Here is a 19,104-nt window from a genome sequence, read left to right as displayed (position 1 = left end):
TCAATATTGAATAATTACATCCCTTAGAAAAAAATTAACTCAAAGTTATTATTTTTTAACATTTTAACAGACAACTAAAAAGAACTGCATGAACTTCAAATTAACAAGTCTTTGGTAGGTCACATCAGTCTAATGATCATTTATTAAATGTGTTTAGAAATATTGCCATGAAAGTGTACTTTCTTTATGTAGCGGGTATTAACTCACTTATGGACCAGGAATAATAATAAGATCAGAAGGGTGCACGTTAGGAAGGAGAAGGTAGCAGTGATAGTGAGCAACAAGCAGAGACAGAAGGTAAGTTGATTAATAAATTATTTTACTTTGAGTATTGAGAAACCTTTCTTTTTCTTTATTTTTCCTTAATCACAAAGAAATCACAGTCACAATCAATGTACAAGGATGGTACAAATTATATATGTAATACACTGAAATCAGTATTCAAGTTCAAAGTTCTTATCAATTGGAGTATTGATCAGTCTTAAATTATCAGAATTGTGCTTATGAAATGTTTCAGTTCAATAAAGTAAACAAACAAAATAAGGAAACAGTTTCTGAAATATATCCTCTTACTTGTCTGAAGAAAAATATGTTAAAATAGAAAATTGCCCTTTCCTCTAGATTCGTGATCCAATCAGGTCGAAATGGGAGGCTCGCCATCAATTAGGAAAATCCAGCTCAAGGAATGTTCATACGAAAGGAAAAAACATTCAATATTGTGTATCAATGATGATTAACAATTGTAAATAATACAGGAAACAAATAAAATACATACAGTTGTCATAATAAATGACAATTTAGACAAATACCTGTCCATTCACGTGTTTCTCTCTCTTTTTGTCTTTCACAGGCACGTGCAACCAAAATGGCGTCAGCGAACACAACACACCATGTGGTTTTACATAATCACACTGCAATGAACAATCCAACCCATATAACATCACAATATAACACCATTTTGTCTCGTATGGATTAAACAAATAAAATGATATGACATTTAAAGTGTTGACATTCGTTTTTATGGCTAATTATAACATTGGTAATTATAACTCACCAGGTCAAAATGAAAGCTCAAAAAGTGCTCAATCCACACAATCACGCTGTATCATTGAATATATGCAAGTTAAATTCTGATTTCTTCAGTTTATATGAACTTAGGAGTCATATTTAATCAAATTAAACACTCTCGCGTTAGATAGAGTGTCTCTGTCGCTCTGCATCTCTCCTCTGAACTGAGACGCGCGATCCGAAAGCAAAAAAGGGGCGGAGCTTACAATTAAACACTCCGATTGGTTTACTCATTTTAGATTTATAATTCAGATTGATTTATTCACATGTATTTCCTCATTTATAAAATAAATGTAGATGTATGAATAGTCTCTATTATATTTAAGCACACTTTTAAAATAATAATATTTAATTATTTAACCAGGGTTACATTTAAGTAAAACTAAATTAGACAAAGTGCATTTTTAAAAAGTGTACTTAAGTATGTTAAGAAATATTGTGATGAAAGTGTACTAACTATAAGTTAAGCTTAATTAGACAGTATTAAAAAGTGCATTTTTAAAAGTGCACTTAAGTGTGTTTATAAATATTATGATGAAAGTGTAGTTACTATAAGTTAAAATTAATTAGATATTTATACAAAGTGCATTTTTAAAAAGTGTCCTTAAGTGTGTTAGTGAAATATTATGATGAAAGTGTACTTACTATAAGTTCAAATAATTAGATATTATTACAAAGTGCATTTTTAAAAGTGCACTTAAGTGTGTTTATAAATATTATAATAAAAATGTACTTTCTATAAGTTAAAATTAAATACATATTATTACAAAGTGCAATTGTAAAAAGTGCACTTAAGTGTGTTAATAAATAGTGTCATTAAAGTGTATTCCATTTAAGTATGCTTAAGTGGTCTTTAATTTATATTATATTATATTATCAGCAAGTGCACTTCTCAATAAGTATACTTTTATTATTTTAAGCACACAAAAAGTATGCTTTCAATACACTTAAGTACGCTAATTTTTCACAAGGGACACCATGAAGCACATTATTATTTGTGCACTGCAGTTTTTTAGGTTTACATTTACAGATTATAATCTTATCAGTCTCAACAAACATCAGTGGATTCAATAAACTGTAATGTGTTTACTAATGTGCAGCAGTCTAAACCAAAGTGTCCGTCCACATCATCCTCTCAAATACACTGAAAACATGTCATGAGATCTTGTGCACATTGTTTAGGTTTAAGTTTAGTTTCAATTTAGACTATTTGAATAGCCGTTTCATCAGCCGATGTTTCTCATGTGTGTGTATATATATCTACAGAACATTATATAGCGGTGTGTACATATACACACACACAACACCCTGACAAACCAGTTCATAAGCAACTTTACTTGGCTGAAAACTGGACCAGTATCTCTCTCTCAGCTCAGATCAGACGATATAATGTAATGTGATGTTTCAACAAATAAAGTAACATATGTTTCCTTTTCTTTTCACAGCTGGTTTAGTTTCACCAGAGCAGTAAACGGGTTTAAGAAGTTAGTTCTGTAGCATTGATACTTTCTCATTTACCCAGATGGGTTTATTTTCTACAGTAAAATAAACCCTTACCCTAACCTTTTCCTAACCAATTACTACATTTTAATACATTACACTTAGATACAATGTTTTTCATAAACATTAAATATGTTGTTTCTCGCGTGATTGACAGAAAAGAATCCAGAAGTCTCGTGTGCTGATATTCCAGACTTTATTTTAAGGCAAATCTGTTCCTAATTTATTCCATATGGATCATGTGTGTGTTTTCAGGGTGTGGGCGGGTCTCTAGAGAGTTGGGGTGTGGTGATATTTAAGGGGGAGGGGCTCTTCTGTTGTATGGCCAATCAGAGTCAAGGAACGACTACAGTGATCTGTGTGTGGATCTGATCAGCTGAGACGTCTCATAGTGAGTTCATATGGAGATGTAAAGATTCACTTCTGAAGTTGCTGAAACGGTAGGATCATAAATTTGGCCATGACAAGAAGAACTCAAATATTTTTCTGTATAATCTGTCCATTTCATCACATTCATTTACATAAATTGCTTTTACTCACTAGATATGAAATGCTGTGCTTAAAAGAAGATCAATTGTTTATAGTTTTTTCTCTGTAATAGCTGTGGAGTTAGAGACCGTATGCTGTTCATTACCCAACAAGAGTAGTGTGTTATTATGAGATGATCCGGCAGAAAAGTTATTAGATGTGTTATTAGAGGTCGAAAAGGTTATAAGGACGAGTAAAATGCAGCAAATATTTCACAGGCAAAATAAGAATTCTCCAGCAACATACATGTTTAACAAAATCTGAGATTAGCTGAAATGTTAACTTTATCTTGTCAAACTCTGTAGTATAATGAATACAGATGCCCTCTGTGTGTTTGTCTCTTTCTCCTAATGCTCGGTTATAAACTATTATGCTATTGTTTTAAAGGCTGATGTCAATCTAACTCAGACAACAGACAAACGTCTCCGTGAGTTTGTACTGTGAGATCATTGATGGTTTTCAGATGGAGTCATACAGCAGCGACTTTAGGAATCCGGCTCAGGAATCTCAGAATTGTGATTCAGGATCATTTGGGGTCAAAGTGCGGGTCCAGGGGATCAACGGTCGTCCGTATGTGGTCCTCAACGATCAAGGGAAAACTTCTCCTGAGTATCCTGATGTCTTTCTTATGGATCATCAGCAGCAGGGGTTGCTCTCATATATGAGTGGAAGTGCTTCAAGTACCCAAACACCTCGGACAGACTTTCGATCTTTGAGGACACGTAGGAATGCGTCGATGCAGCTATTAAACTCCCAGAAAAGTCCTGAGATTCTCAAAACGTACGATCTCAGAAACAGCAGTCTGAACATAGCACAGAGTCCTCCGTACCACAGAAACACAGTAACTCAGTCTGGTGAAGTCTGGTTGAACGCCTCACCTGTGATGATAAAGCGAGCCAGGATTCCTATGCCAGCAGTGAGTCAGGAGAGGGAACTATCAGTAGATAACCCTCCCTGTCAAACATCTCACATCATCTGTAGTCTATCTGTACCCGCCTCAGCTGATGATCCTACAGAAAACATGGAGCAGTACAGCACGAGTACAGACCACAGACAATCGGCTCGGGTCGGTCGAGTAGGTCAACGGAGCCGAGCGAGACTCGAGGACAAGGGACGGTGGAGAAGTGCAGCGGCGATATCAGGGCTTGAAATGGAAGTGGAGAATTTTCCTGATTCTACGAATGTGTCGACCTCTGACAGACAGCAGAAAGATGTCAGATCTGCAGGATCTACAGGACAACATAACAAGGTGAAGAGTGAGGGGTCAAAGGTTAAAGAGACAGAAAACGTCAGCAGACTGTCAAGCCCTGAAAGAGAAGCTTAGGAAGACAACATTCATATTCACTTCCTGTGCCATCTGACGACATATGTAAGGAATAATTGACGGACCGTTGAATTGTTCGAAAGTAATGCACACCAAGGAGGGAATGTGGCACAATGCGTTATTTTCAAATAATTAAAAAGACTGTCGTCAATTATTCCTCTTATACCACGGTTACAACAAACATTGATCTGGTCGTTAGTTTAAGAAATTTGACAGGTCAGGTGTGCGGTTATCAAAAAAATAATGCATACACGTAAAACATTTCTTAACCAATCAGAATAAAGCATTCAACAGAGCCGTGGTATAAATTACAGTACGTCATATGGGCTATTGATCTCATACATGTAAAGACTTTTATTTTCATGCAATAATTTTTTTTATTAATTTCCTCATGGTATATTTGAATGTTTTGTCTGAATAAGGCCACTCCTGATCTGTTGAAAGGACAGCAGGAACTTCCCGATCATCCTGATGAGAAAACAGCGAAACTGGTGATGTTTAACTACCTCAAAGAGGGGTGAGAATAACCTTTTAACCCAATCAAAATGATTTCATCATTATGTCTGACCATTTCACCCATGAAAAATATATTTTTTAAACGGGCACTGACAATGTCATGGTTTTAACCGTTTGCTAATTCACTATCAAGTATAAAAACGTATCAAATAAAAACTTCTCGTACACTACATTTCTAAAATCATTTTATGACAAATCCAAATTGATGTTGTTATTCATCCCACTAAAAAATAAAGCAACATTTGGGTGATATAGATTTTAACATCTGAGTGAATTGTATGCGTTTGTGCTCTGTATCACACCGTACATTATTTAGCCAATATCAAAACATTCCAGAGAGACTGATGTGATGATCAGAGATGTTGGTTTCCTTCAGGTCCAGTGACGATGAAGATGTGATCAGGCAGAAAGTGGATGTGATATTTCAGAAGATGTTGAAATCCAGGACAACATTGGAGACACTGGAGGAGGTGAGAGGACCAAAGCTGACAATCTCAAAAATAATATCACATTGACCAAAAAGTACTTAAACTATTACTACAGTACTTTTATAACCTTTATGTCAATGTAGTGGTTTCAGTTGGCAGATCGTCATGCGGAGGTGAATGATCTTAAAGACAGAAGGGCGACACTAGAGAATGAGATCTCTTACTTAAAACAACAGCTTCAGCAAGAAAACAAGGTGATTTTGTTGAACCCAACTGAGTAAATCTTCAATGTTTAGCTGAACTTGTATCTGATGTTGTTATTTGTGTGTCTACAGAAGAGTGAAGAGAAACAAGAGAGACTGCAGGAGGAGCTCGAGAGGAGCCAACAGGAGCAGCTTGAACTTCGCCACAGACTTACAGACTTGGAGAAAGACCTACAGTCATCACTGGACCAGTAAGTCCAACAAAACCCTCTCTCAACATCACATCACTGAACCAGCGACTTCAACACATCGCCTTTCTCAACATCTTTCCACTTACATCAGCGACTTCTTACTTCATAGAAAGGGTGCATTATGTTACAGTCTTATGTCACTTATGACTGAATGAACTGTCAGTCACGGAGCTCTTTGTGTGTTTGTTGTGTGTGTGTGTGTGTGTGTGTGTGTGTGTGTGTAGACTCCTCCAGGCAAAGAGAGCAAGAGATCAGTGTCGTGCTGATATGAGGGATCTACAACAGCAGCTTTCTGACATTCATGATGAGTTAGACACCACCAAGAGCTCAGATGCTGGTGAGAGAGAAAGACTTCTGCAGGTACTATGAACACAACACTGACCCCAGATCAGCTGCAGCTCATACAGATAAACTGAAATGTCTCATGTCGTTCCAAACGTTCATTTTTAATTGTGTAATATTGGCACTTTCTTGTGTTTTTGTGTCTGTCAGGATTTATCTGAATTACGTGAAGAATTTCAGGCTCTACAGGAGGTTTATGAGGAGCAGGGTGATGCTTTACTCCACAGAGAGAGAGAGCTCATGGCCCTACAGGGGGCATTAGAAGAGGAGAAGTCGGCCCACGTCAAAGATGTAGAAACACTGAAGGAGACGCACCAGCAGGAGGTTCATAAACTCCTCGAAGCAACAGAAGAGGCCAAAGAGGCAAGAAAGATGAAAACTTCACACAATCAGTTCCCGATCGTAGCTCAGCTCTTACAGCGACACAGAGGTCATGGGTTCAGTTTCTAAAAAAAAGACAAGCATTGATATGGTGCTTTTTAATTGCATAGTACCCCAAGGTATGGGTCAGTACAGCTCACTTTTGAGGGGTTTTCCATTGGGTACAGTACGTAGTACCCCATACTTTTTTGGTACCACCTCGGTTGAGATTCCAAGCTGTAGATCCAGGAGCACTGTCTCCGGTTCGAGCCCTGGCTAGGTCAGGTGGCCTTTATGTGTGGAGTTTGTATGTTCTCCCTAAGTCCGCTTGGGTTACTCCAGGTACCCCGGTTTCCTCCCACAGGCCAAAAACATGCAAGTTAGGTGAATGGGAGATACCAAATTGCCCTTCCCCTAACCTGTGGATTAACTTGTTAGGATCAACCTGTTTATGGATTAACTAGTTCTTGCCATGATTATAGCCATAGATGCTGGAATGCCGTGAAGAATAATGAAAGAAAGACATGTTTGAATGTAAAATGATCTTTAAGTTGTAAATGTCTAATATTTTGGTCTCGTACAGTTACGTGAACTCTTTCTTGTCTGTGTAACGGTGGTTTTCCTCATGTTAGAGTTTGGAGGTTCTGAGACAGAAGGTTCTGGAGGTGGCAGCAGAGAAATCTGCCACTCAGATCCACATCTGTGAACTGAGCCGGACTAAAGCAGAACTCCAGGAGAAGATCAAAACATTAGAAGAGCAAATCATCTCCCTCAATAAGATCATACAGCAGAGAGAAAACCAGAAGACCCTGCTTGAAGAACGTGTGGACCAGCTGACGGTGAGAGAGAGAGAGAGAGAGAGAGAGAGAGAGAGAGAGAGAGAGAGAGAGAGAGAGAACTTTTGAAACTTGGAAGAAACTTGTTGGTTTTGTTTTAAACTATTCATCCAAGTACAGTGGCAAGAAAAAATATGTAAACCCTTAGGAATTAAGTGGTTTCCTACAGCAATTTGCCATAAAATGTGATCTGATCCTCATCTAGGTCACCACAATAGATAAACACAATGTGCTTAAGCTAACAACACACAAATAATTCACAAATGTTTGTAAACACCCATTAAACATTCACAGTGCTGGAGGACAATGTAAGTGAACCCATAGACTAATTACTTTAATGAAAGCTCATTTGTTTCAGAAATAAAATGAGTTCAAAGTTGTGGTTTAGTTATACTTTAAATGATAAAAAGACACTTAAACATTTTAAGATTGCTGTCCTTAAGATGAACCAACTGTTATGAACCATTCCTCTCTAAAGATATCCCATCAAGAGTTGTTGCACTAGATGAGGCTGAAAAGGGATACAAAAAAATCCCAAAATGTTTAGACATCCATCAGTCTACAGTTAGACAAATTGTCTATAAATGGAGACGGTTTAGTACTGTAGCTTCCCTTCCTAGAAGGGGGTGCACAGCCAAGATGACTCCTAAGGTACAACGCAGAATACTTCGTGAAGTAAAGAAGAACCCACAAGAAACAGCTAAAGGCTTGAAGACATCATTGGAGCCGCTACACATCTCTGTTCATGAGTCTACCATACTTAAATATTCAAACAGGCAGAACACCATGGAGGAACCCACTGCTCTCCCAAAAAACATTGCCGTGAGCCTGAAGTTTGCAAAAGAGCACCTTGGCAAACCCCAGTGCTACTGGGAAAATATTTGATGGACTTATGAAACAAAACTTTAATTGTTCGGGAGGAATACTAAGGCGCAAAAAGGGCACCGTTTTACAACATCAAAACAGTGAAGTATAGTGGAGGGAATATCAGGATTTGGGCATGCTTTGCTGCATCAGGGCCTGGACCACTTGCCATCATCGAGGAGAAAATGAATTCCCAAGTTTAACAAGATATCCTACAGGATTATGTCAGGGTGGCCGCCCACCAGTTGAAGCTCAGTAGATGTTGGTTGATGCAGCAGGACAATGACCTTAAACATTGAATCCTTAATGTAAATCCTAAAGTAAATCCACCACAGATTGGCTTAAGAAAAATAAAATGTGGCATTTGGAGTGGGCGAGTCAAAGACCTTAACCTGTGGAATGACCTCAAGAGAGGGGTTCACACCAGACATCCTACAAATTGAAACGGTTTTGTAAAGGGGAGTGGGCAAAAATTCCTTCTGAACGATGTGCAGGTCTGATTCAGATCTACTGAAAGTGCTTGCTTGAAGTAATTACTGCCAAAGGAGTTTCATCAAGCTATTAAATCCAATGGTTCACTTACATTTTCCTCCAGCACTGTGAATGTTTAATGGGTGATTTCACAAGAAACTAGAATTATTTGTGTGTTGCACATTGTGTTTAACTATTGTTGTGACCTAGATGAGGATCCAATCACTGTAGAAAAACACTTCATTCCTAAGGGTTCACATACTTTTTCTTACCACTGTTATGTAGATTTCTTACAGTCATCTTTATACTCATATACACTGATTATATTTTGTTTATGTTTTGTTTATGTCAAGCATTGCTCCTAAATGAAACGAACACTACTGTGTGTGTGTGTGTGTGTGTGTGTGTGTGTGTGTGTGTGTGTGTGTGTGTGTGTGTGTGTGTGTGTGTGTGTGTGTGTGTTGTTAGATGGAGAAACAGAATCTAGAGGTTGAGCTGATGGAGGTCAAACAGCAGGAGGAGGATATGTGTGGAGCAAACCGAGCTCTCATGAGACATCTGGAGGACACACAGGTGTCTGTCTGTCTGTCTGTCTGTCTGTCTGTCTGTCTGTCTGTCTGTCTGTCTGTCCATGTTTTGATTTGCTGATTTACATCTTGTCTGTGTCTCAGAGTGAGTTGAGCCGGCTGAATAGAGCTCATCGTGAGTTGAATGAGAGACTTCAGGAGGAGAGTAAACAGATGGAGGACTTACAGAAGAGAAAGAGTGATTTAGAGGAGGAGAGGAGAAACCAGAACCAAGTGTTTGAGCACCTGCAGGAGGAGGTGACCACATACAGTACAGCATATAATATTATGATATATAATCATCAACTATTACAGATTCAACTATATCTCCTGACTCTCTCTCTCTCTCTCTCTCTCTCTCTCTCTCTCTCTCTCTCTCTCTCTCTCTCTCTCTCTCTCTCTCTCTCTCTCTCTCTCTCTCTCTCTCTCTCTGTGTAGATGAGTGCAGTGGTTCTGGGTTCTGAGCGAGAGACGCAGCGTTTACAGGATGAGGTGGACACAATCAGAGATCAGAACTGGAGAGAACTTGATGCTCTACACATACAACTGCACAACACACAAACTCAACTACAGACACACACACAGGCTGCTCAGGAATACCAGAGAGAGGTGTGGACACACACACACACACACGCACACACACACACACACACACACACGCACACACGCACACACAACTACACAAACATGTCAAACATGTAACAACTCAGTGAATCTTAGTCGCCAGCTAAACTCAACACACTGTCATTTAAATTTTTCACATTTCAGATGATGTTATTGTGATTGACTACATTACATGTGCTGCGTGATATCACTTTCATTTAACTGTGTGTGTATTTGTGTGTCTGTGTTGTGTGTGTGTTGACAGCGGTGTGTGTTAGAGGATAAACTGTCTCACTGTGAGTTTGATCTGAATGAGGCCACAAAGAGAACAGAAGAGCTGCAGAAAAGAATTCAACAACTGCAAGAGAACAAACACACACATGAAGAAAAACAACTAAATCTCATGGAGGTACACAAACAGACAGACACACACAATGCGCACACACATGCACGCACGCACGCACGCACACACGCACACACACACACACACACACACACACACACACACACACACACACACAGACAGACACACACTTATATTTGGTCATATTCAATTGTTGATGATAATAAAGTTTTGACATTGGTGAAATGGTGTGTGTGTGTGTGTGTGTGTGTGTGTGTGTGTGTGTGTGTGTGTGTGTGTGTGTGTGTGTGTGTGTGTGTGCGTTCTGTAGGTAAAGGTGTTTGATCTGGAGCAGTGTTTGATGGAGGAACGCAGAAGCTCAGATGTACTGATGAAGACACTGGAGAGAGGAAGAGAGCAGGTGGACCAACACAACATACACTACACAACTCTTATCAATACACAAATGTGTGTTTGTGTTTAACACATGATTGCGTTCTCAGGCTAGAATCGAAAGGTTCTCAGGTGAGCTTCTAAGATAAAGAAATATCATATGAGCTCATATTGAGTTAGTGTCCGAGACAGAGACCTCAGATCAGCTCATCATATAATCATATTTATTATAGCTCTAAACTCTATACTGTATAAGGTTAACCCAAGATTCCATTAACTCATGTTTTAGAATAACCCGGGGTTAACTATTTCTTGTCGTTCTGATTTGTGTGTGTTGTGTGTGTGTCTGTGTGTGTCAGATTGAGCAAGCAAGAACAGATCTTCTGCAGGAGAGATCCGCTCGACAAGATCTGGAATGTGACAAAATAAGTCTAGAGCGACAGGTGTGTCCTACACATTATACACAAAACAATATCTATTAAAAACCCTAATGTTTAAAACACTACGGTGTCTTCACATCAGCAGAATTGTGTGATACAGCTGCTGTAAAATAAAATAAAAATAGAAAAAAATATAAAAAAGCAAAATATAATGTAAGACGTATAATTAAGTCTTTTTTTTACAATTTAGAGTTTTTATGAATCTGATTTATAGAATAAAGACCTGCGGGGACGAGTGTCACAGCTGGAAGCGTCTCAGAGGACGGGAGCGGACGCGCTGCTCATCAAACTCCAGCTGAACGTCCACGAGCTGGAAGAGAAACTTCTGGAAGAAGAGAAGTAAGAGAAGAATCTTTAAAAACCCAACAGTGACCGAATCTTCTCGGTTTGCTGGATGTTCTTGATGATGCGTTTCCTGTCTGTGTTGTTCAGAGAGAACAGCGAACTACAGCAGCAGAACCGTAAACTAGAACGTAAGATGAAGGAGGTGAAGTTGCTTCAGGAGGAAGAGCGTCTGTCTCTGCAGGATCAAAGAGATCAGGTGAAGATCACTGATGCATTATAGTGCTGGGCTCCTCTCAGACAGACAAAGATGAAACTTTAAGCTGATATTAAATGCAGGAGTTGTATAATATCTGTGTGATTTCAGCTGATGCTGCGTCTGAAGAGCCTGAAGAGACTCCTGGACGAGGCAGAAGAGGAGATCCAGAGATTAGAGAACAGTAAGAAGAAACTTCAGAGAGACGTAGACGAGCAACAGGAGCTAAATGACCAGCTACAGACTCAACTGTCGGCTCTCCGCATCGAGATCAGGTGAGATCAGACCTTTACGTAACATCAGAAACAACTAACTCATGTAGAAGAACTACCCAGTTAGTCCTCAGTATTAACCAGCCAGCAACAGCAGCTCAAATCTAATGTGTGATTGTGATGAATTTATGAACCTCTCTCTCTCTCTCTCTCTCTCTCTCTCTCTCTCTCTCTCTCTCTCTCTCTCTCTCTCTGTCTGCAGGCGTGATAAGAGACCAAGCACACTTCAGACTACTGATGAAGACGATGAAGATGAGAGAGCCGTCAGTTCAGACTGACACACACTTTAAATAATATATAATTATTTTACTATCCTGACCTGATCATGCTTCATAACTCAACCTTTAGTTATTGTCACTAATATTGTGGTAAGATTGAATTATTTACCACAGTAAAGACCTCATCTAATGTTCTCAGATTTTACAGTAAGATCAGTGTGTACTGTACTGTATGTGTTATCTCATCTCTCTGTAGAGATTCATGTCTTGTGATATTATTGTGTGTTTTATCATTTCATTCATGTCAGTCCATTTGGAAATTCAAAAATAAATATGGTACAATGATATTTATCTTATTATAAAAAAGAAATGATTTTCTTTGTCACTATATTGGTAAACTAAAACAAATGTTTATAAATGTATATATAAGCTGATTACTCTTCACTAGAAAACCTCCAAAAATTGAGAGCTATTGTAGAAATTTGAGACTTTATCATTAATTCTCGATCATGTATGTCTCACCGAGCTGGAGGCAGAATCGAGTTTAGTTGACGTCACGTGTCGTAACATGGGCCTGACGGATCGATGATGTGTGTCGAGATTGAACGTAGCTGAGAGTCAAACACAACAGCGTGTGAACATCACAGACACAAAGAAAGATGAAGCATCAGCATTGTGTCATTAAACACAACATCATTAAAGAGTTCCTGGCCGAGTTTCTGGGGACCTTCATACTGGTGGTGAGTATTTCATCCTTTATTTATTATTTCATCATATTTAAGTCATTGTGTAATGGTTTAAGTCTTCACCACCTAAAATGTCATGATATTTTTATGTGTCAGTTGTTTGGCTGTGGCTCCGTCGCTCAGACCGTGTTAAGCCGAAACTCTCTCGGCGAGCCTCTGACCATCCACATTGGCTTCAGCATCGGACTCATGATGGGAGTTTATGTGTCTGGTGGTGTGTCAGGTAAACACAAATTTCAGCATTCATAGCCATAAATCATGTATTTATAATACACAGATCTTTAGATTATAACCCTCAGTCGCCGTTGTGTGAGCCAGAATGGAGGATTTATATTGGATTTCTCAGAAATGATCAATAAATCTGTCTGCACTAGTTTAGCACAATGTTAGTTTTCACAGAAGAAAAGCTTTACTGCTCTTTGAATGTCTGTAATGTTCATCAGTGGATTCCTGAACACCAGATTGAGTTTGATTCATAAGGTCTGAACAAACTTTCTCTTTAAGCCGTTTACTGAGGTCATATGTTGCCCAGGGCCATTAACATTTGGACAAATCCATTGATCTGTATGTAGATTTGATGTGTATGTGTGCATCGTGTTTGTGTGTGTGGGAGGGGGGGTGAGGATGTTAGTTAGAGCTGTTGTATCTCAGTCTACTAAGATGTTGTTTAATCAATCAATAAAGACAGGTTTGTGATCTTGCTGCCTGATTTACTTTACCAACACTGTCTGTGTGGTCACATCATTTTCTCATCTCAGCTTTTTTGCACTATTGTCAATAGATTTTCTTTCAATAACAGAGCATTACAGACCTGCCAGATGCTGATGAGATTTATACAGTAAAAAAACTGGATGAACACATTTATTATCATATCCAAAATTAAAACAATGGGTATTATAAGTAAGAATAATTGACGAAGGGCTGCTGTAATTTTAGAAAATAATGCACACCCACAGGTGATAACAGCACGAGTCTGCATTATAAAAAACAAATCAATGGCCTTTTCAATGGGTCAGGTGTGCATTTATCTGAAAAATAATGCATACCTGAGGAACATTTCTCAACCAATCAGAATAAAGCATTCAACAGCCCCGTGGTAAAAGTGGTTTAATTTTTACATTTGACTGCATTCAGACTGATAAAACTATTATAAAACTGGAAAAGCCTTCACAATGCTGGTCCTTTAAAAAATTTATTATTTTATTATGTAACCATTTCTTATCTTTTGTGAGGCTATTATTGTATTGGTTTGATCAGTAATTGCATGAGGCTTTAAACAATGTTATGGCTTAATGGTATTGATTAAATTTGTTTTGTGTGTTTTGCAATTACACCTATATGTGCATTTATTTGCAGATATTTCTGTTTTGTTATTATCAGTGAAGACCAGCTGGTGATGTCGTCTGTTAACAGATAGAAATGTTCTTGAGTACAGCGTGAGACATATCAGAGAGATCTGATTTCGGATGTTTCTGTAGGACTGGATGACGTGATTGTCTTTTGTAAGTTACAGTAATGGACGCTTCGCTGATGTGATGATTTTGAATGTTCTCGTTTGTGTCTCAGGTGGCCACCTGAATCCAGCCGTGTCTCTGGCCATGGTGATCTTAGGAAAGCTGAAGATCTGGAAGTTACCCATCTACGTCTTGGCACAGTTGCTGGGAGCGTTCGTAGGTGCTGCTGGAGTCTTTGGACTTTATTATGGTGAGTTTCCTCCAAATATCGCTTCTCAGTGTCCATCAATCAAATAAAGAATTAAGTTTTCCTGTTCCTGCTGGTGTCCCAGTGTCTGTCAATCAATCACGTGGTTAATATTCCTTCCTTTAGATGCTTTTATGGATTTCACGAATGGAATACTGTCAGTGACGGGAATTAATGCCACAGGGCACATATTCGCATCTTACCCTGGAAGACACCTGACGGTACTGGGAGGTTTTGTGGATCAGGTCGGTGGATTATCAGTCTGTTTTTTACAAACATATTAGCATACACTGCGGGAGAAGAAGTAAAAGCTCTTTCAAAGTAGAAACTGAACAATAATCTGATAAATTTATTAAGTGTTGTGAGACTTCAAACACCATCATAGTGCTGCTATCATTTAATGAAGTTTTTGCCTGGTCAGTAACCCAGATTAGAGTTTGGCTTCATTCTGTTTGTGGGATTAATGCACATTGATTTGCTGGATTTTTCTACCCAGAAAGCCACCAATTAGAGTCTGAACTGAGTGACCTATTTCAACTTGTTTTCCCCCATAAACATGTCACTGTATTTTATATGACACACACTGGATCACAAATTAGTCTCCAATCCTAAAATTCCTAGTCATGTTTTCTAAAAGACATCTTTCAGTTCTTGGAAAGACTTATATTGCTTGTGATTCTGTCTCAGGTGTTTGGCACGGGAACGCTGGTTCTCTGTATTCTAGCGATCACTGATGGGGGAAATATGGGAGCCCCTAAAGGGGTGGAGCCTCTGGCTGTTGGTCTGATTATTCTGGGCATCAGTGTCTCTATGGGTCTGAACTGTGGTTACCCGCTGAACCCCGCACGAGATCTGGGCCCACGACTCTTCACCGCTGTGGCGGGTTGGGGGACAGAGGTTTTCAGGCAAGAGTTGGCTTTGCATTTATGCACACAAACTACAGTATAAATCACAAATATTTTAATTGTTTCAACTCAGGGCGTCTTCCAAGGCCACCATACTTTAACAAAACTAAATGTTCAATTTCATTTATTATACAGGAAAGAATAAAAAGTAACACCAAGATACAATTTAAACGGGTCTGACTCAGTTTAAAACTGGTTTCCAGCAGGTTCCTGTTCTGCAGAACATAAAACAGTAAACACAACTCGTAACATAAAAACACACTTTTAAACTACACAAATACAAGGACTATAAACATCAATGCAATCAATACAGACAACTAGGACAATTTAAAAGCAATCAATAAGTACAAGTGTAACTGTTCAGTAAATACAGTTTGTATGCTTTTTTGAAACATGTGACACATGGTTGCTTTCTTGTATTATATGAAATATTATTCCAAATTTTGGTGTATATATAAAAGAAAGATTTCTGACCATAATTGTTTTTATATGAAGGGACTGGTATACAGTAAGTGCCTGTGATACTGACCTAGTGAGACGTATGGTCTAGTATTGTCTGATGGATGAATTGCATCAAATATTGGTGTAGTAGCATTTTGAATTTGAAAATAAAATGTAGCAGTTTATATAATGCTGAAAAGTCAGCGCATTTGAACGTTTCAGTGCAATGCAGTGGTGAGACCATTTTGGAAGATTACTGTGAATTTTAAAAGCACAATTATATAATGCTTCAGTCATTTCCTTAGTGGTAAGAGACCAGACTGGAAGGCAATAAGACATTGTAGGTAACACAACTGCATGTCTTTGCAAAAGTAATTGGGTTAGCAATAGCATAAGAAAGACTTTTTCTAGGTGAGTGAAAATACATACATTCAGGTTTTTTTTACATTGATGGTCAGATGATTCGCGTTTAACCAATCGTGTAAACGCTGGAGGTCGAATGTTAATTTGGAATTTATGACATCAGGATTTGGGTCAGGAAAAAAATCACAGTATCATCAGCATACAGTAGGCATTCTGAATATTTACACACTTGAGGAAGATCATTTATATATAAAAGAAAAAGTAAGGGTCCAAGAATACTGCCCTGAGGAACGCCTGAATGTTGACAGAAAATTGATTAATAACGAATAAAATGTTTGTTTTTTAACTGTAACCTCTATAGCTGTGTGAGATGAAACTAAAGGATTAATGAACTGAACTGAGCACTTTCTATTTGACGACACATTCATGTGATATTAATCTGATAGCCTAGATAAGCTACACAACATAAAGATTATAATATAATTTTATACTTTAATTCAGCTATGTACTGGACAGAAAGTTTAACCTTTGTTGTGGATGAGCACCATAATCATAGCAGCGCACTTTAAAACACGGCCAGTCAAATTCATAACATTAATAAGCAGCTCTAAGTCTTTTCTTATCATGGTGGGCTTCTATCTTCTTGAAAAACAAAGTTGCTATGGTAGTCTGAAAAGTTGCTAAATTTAGCATCAAAATAGCTGTGTTGGCATCAGTGCTCTGGCAGTATTGTGATGTTATACAGTATGATGATCGTTCTGCACAGAGCAGCATGAACTGTGAATGCTAACCAGTCAGACCTACAAATAACAACTACAAAAACATTTAAACTAGAGATCAACTGATTTATCTGTTTCCCGATATTTCTGTATTTTCCCATTAGGTATCGGTTTTGTATTATGGGATTGACCGTTAAACGCCACCATCTTGTGGCTGTTTTGAGATTTGCACGCTGGGCTGCCATTTTAATACTGCGTAATGCTGGATTCACACAAAACGCAAGAGAGGTGGCAAAAACGCACTAGTAGCGCATAGTTGGACGCTTGAACAATTAAATTCATTTTCTGTTATTGTTCATCATAAAATCACATTCATGTTCACTCACTGTGTTGAAGGCTGAAGAACAGCCACCGCATGTAGTTAAAGGGATACTTCACCGATTTAGCATTCAGCTTTGTATCTGTAGAAACCCGGCAGTATTACTGAATGACCATGTTTCCCTCCATCATTTCCCCCTGAGAGGAGAGATATCTGCATTTTGGTTCTGCAAAAAAGTCCTCCGATGATGCAAAAATCGTCATATTACATCATCGGAGGACTTTTTTGCAGAACCAAAATGCAGATATCTCTCCTCTCAGGGGGAAATGATGGAGGGAAACATGGTCATTCAGTAATACTGCCGGGTTTCTACAGATACAAAGCTGAATGCTAAATCGGTGAAGTATCCCTTTAACTTTTAACAAGATTTACCCTAAGTTCCATTTACCAGATAAACATTATTTTGCTAAAAACATCTAAATAAATGTCTGTGGATATTAATGAATTATTTATTATCTCCGCGAGCTATCACAATTTCAGCTGACCCTAACACATTTATAAACTCTGTCTGGTGGACACAGGGCCTTACTGCTTATAACTAAGGTACAATAGGCTGTGCTGTAAGTCTACCTTATTGCTTTTATATCACACAATAGAAATGTTTAAACAAAAAAACAAAAAACAAATGAAGAGTTTTGTTGCAAAACGAGATAAATCCATTTTTTTACATTTTTGTCAAAACATGTTTATTATTATGTTATTATTTAGTTTTATGGTGCTAGTTAGCTGTATTTTTTAAGTTATGAAGGTTTAAATCAAAACAAACCAACTGCAGTTGAATTTATATTAATTGGAATGCACAACTAAAAAAATGAGATTTCTGGAAAAAAAACGGAGTTATCTCGTTTCGCAACGAAACTCTTCAAATACGTATCAACAGAACTTTCATGAAGTAAAATCACTAAAAGCCTCCCTGAACAAATGCTGTGACGTAAAATTCATCCATACACAGAATAGTTTTCCTAAATAAAACAAAGCTATTGACCAATCAGACTCAAGGACTGGATTAACTAACCATTTTATAAACCGCAGCACTGCAGATTACTGGTGGTGGATTCCAGTTGCCGGACCGCTGGTCGGGGGCGTGGCCGGAGCCGCAATCTACTTCCTGTTAATCGAGCTGCATCACTCCAAACCCCAAGAAGAACCAGATGAAGAGGAGGAAGAGGACGAGGAAGACAGCAGCCTAAAGGACAAATATTAGATGATCAACATGTGTTAAACCTTTGATAAAAACTTACAGAAGATACTCTTAACTCTCATGTTTACAGTAAAAGTCTGTAGAAGTTAATAAAATACACGCTGATATTTGCATCTTTTCTCTGCCGAATGATATTATTGTACTGAACTCATTCTGAGTGAAATAATGGAGAAGTGCATGTGATTTATTACCGACAAAAGGGATAAATCTGTATAGAAGAGAAATTCAGCAAACCGTAAATGTTCATAATAACAATCAATTATACTTTATTATTCTTCCTTTATTTGTCTGTTTTATTGTGAACCTGCGGCTGCATTATCCAGCAAATAATCCTACTAATAATCACTTCATTTACATGACATTCATGCATTTGGCAGACACTTTTATCCAAAGCAGTTAGCGGTTTTATCCTAACCCTAACAGCAGGTAAACCAGGTCTTGTTTCCATTAAAGCAATATTGCTGGAGTAAGAGTGATGAGGGCTCTACATCAACATGAGGCACGACGAGGACATATCACGCTCCTCACTCGCTCCTCACGCTTCTCGCTCGACTCAATACAATTAATCACATTCAGAAGAAAAAA

General features: G+C 38.2%; 2 protein-coding genes and 1 long non-coding RNA gene across 3 annotated transcripts; 2 read left to right on the top strand and 1 right to left on the bottom strand.

Moving 5' to 3' along the window:
• Positions 1–240: 240 nt before the first annotated feature.
• LOC129434307 (uncharacterized) lies at positions 241–1,236 on the bottom strand. The gene is made up of 3 exons (XR_008640701.2): positions 1,055–1,236; positions 810–911; positions 241–677 (listed from the first exon to the last, which is right to left on the bottom strand). It is a non-coding gene; the product is annotated as an uncharacterized lncRNA (long non-coding RNA).
• A 2,239-nt stretch (positions 1,237–3,475) lies between these two features.
• On the top strand, positions 3,476–12,124 carry LOC129434289 (cingulin-like protein 1). The gene is made up of 18 exons (XM_055193211.2): positions 3,476–4,345; positions 4,843–4,937; positions 5,313–5,406; positions 5,508–5,618; positions 5,700–5,818; positions 6,043–6,178; positions 6,311–6,523; positions 7,153–7,359; positions 9,160–9,264; positions 9,363–9,515; positions 9,696–9,866; positions 10,126–10,269; positions 10,535–10,624; positions 10,956–11,039; positions 11,251–11,375; positions 11,469–11,577; positions 11,686–11,849; positions 12,049–12,124. The coding sequence occupies exons 1-18, from the start codon at positions 3,560–3,562 to the stop codon at positions 12,122–12,124; spliced, it is 2,982 nt and encodes a 993-aa protein (XP_055049186.2). The 5' UTR covers positions 3,476–3,559.
• Positions 12,125–12,483: 359 nt separating this feature from the next.
• Positions 12,484–15,858, top strand: aqp9a (aquaporin 9a). The gene is made up of 5 exons (XM_055193239.2): positions 12,484–12,804; positions 12,907–13,033; positions 14,377–14,514; positions 14,638–14,756; positions 15,199–15,858. The coding sequence occupies exons 1-5, from the start codon at positions 12,724–12,726 to the stop codon at positions 15,457–15,459; spliced, it is 726 nt and encodes a 241-aa protein (XP_055049214.2). The 5' UTR covers positions 12,484–12,723; the 3' UTR covers positions 15,460–15,858.
• The last annotated feature ends 3,246 nt before the right edge of the window (positions 15,859–19,104 follow it).

The sequence above is a fragment of the Misgurnus anguillicaudatus genome, chromosome 6, assembly GCF_027580225.2.
Source record: "Misgurnus anguillicaudatus chromosome 6, ASM2758022v2, whole genome shotgun sequence".
NCBI classification, from domain to species: domain Eukaryota; kingdom Metazoa; phylum Chordata; class Actinopteri; order Cypriniformes; family Cobitidae; genus Misgurnus; species Misgurnus anguillicaudatus.
The sequence above is the reverse complement of the archived record's forward strand: the minus strand, read 5'-3'. Positions and strand labels throughout refer to the sequence as shown.

Coding starts and splice junctions, on each gene's coding strand:
- LOC129434289 (XM_055193211.2), top strand. CDS start 3,560: ATGGAGTCATACAGCAGCGACTTTAGGAATCCGGCTCAGGAATCTCAG. Junction 9,516..9,695: donor TTGAGCACCTGCAGGAGGAG/GTGACCACATAC, acceptor CTCTCTGTGTAG/ATGAGTGCAGTGGTTCTGGG. Junction 11,040..11,250: donor AAATAAGTCTAGAGCGACAG/GTGTGTCCTACA, acceptor TCTGATTTATAG/AATAAAGACCTGCGGGGACG.
- aqp9a (XM_055193239.2), top strand. CDS start 12,724: ATGAAGCATCAGCATTGTGTCATTAAACACAACATCATTAAAGAGTTC. Junction 14,515..14,637: donor AGTCTTTGGACTTTATTATG/GTGAGTTTCCTC, acceptor TCCTTCCTTTAG/ATGCTTTTATGGATTTCACG. Junction 14,757..15,198: donor TGGGAGGTTTTGTGGATCAG/GTCGGTGGATTA, acceptor ATTCTGTCTCAG/GTGTTTGGCACGGGAACGCT.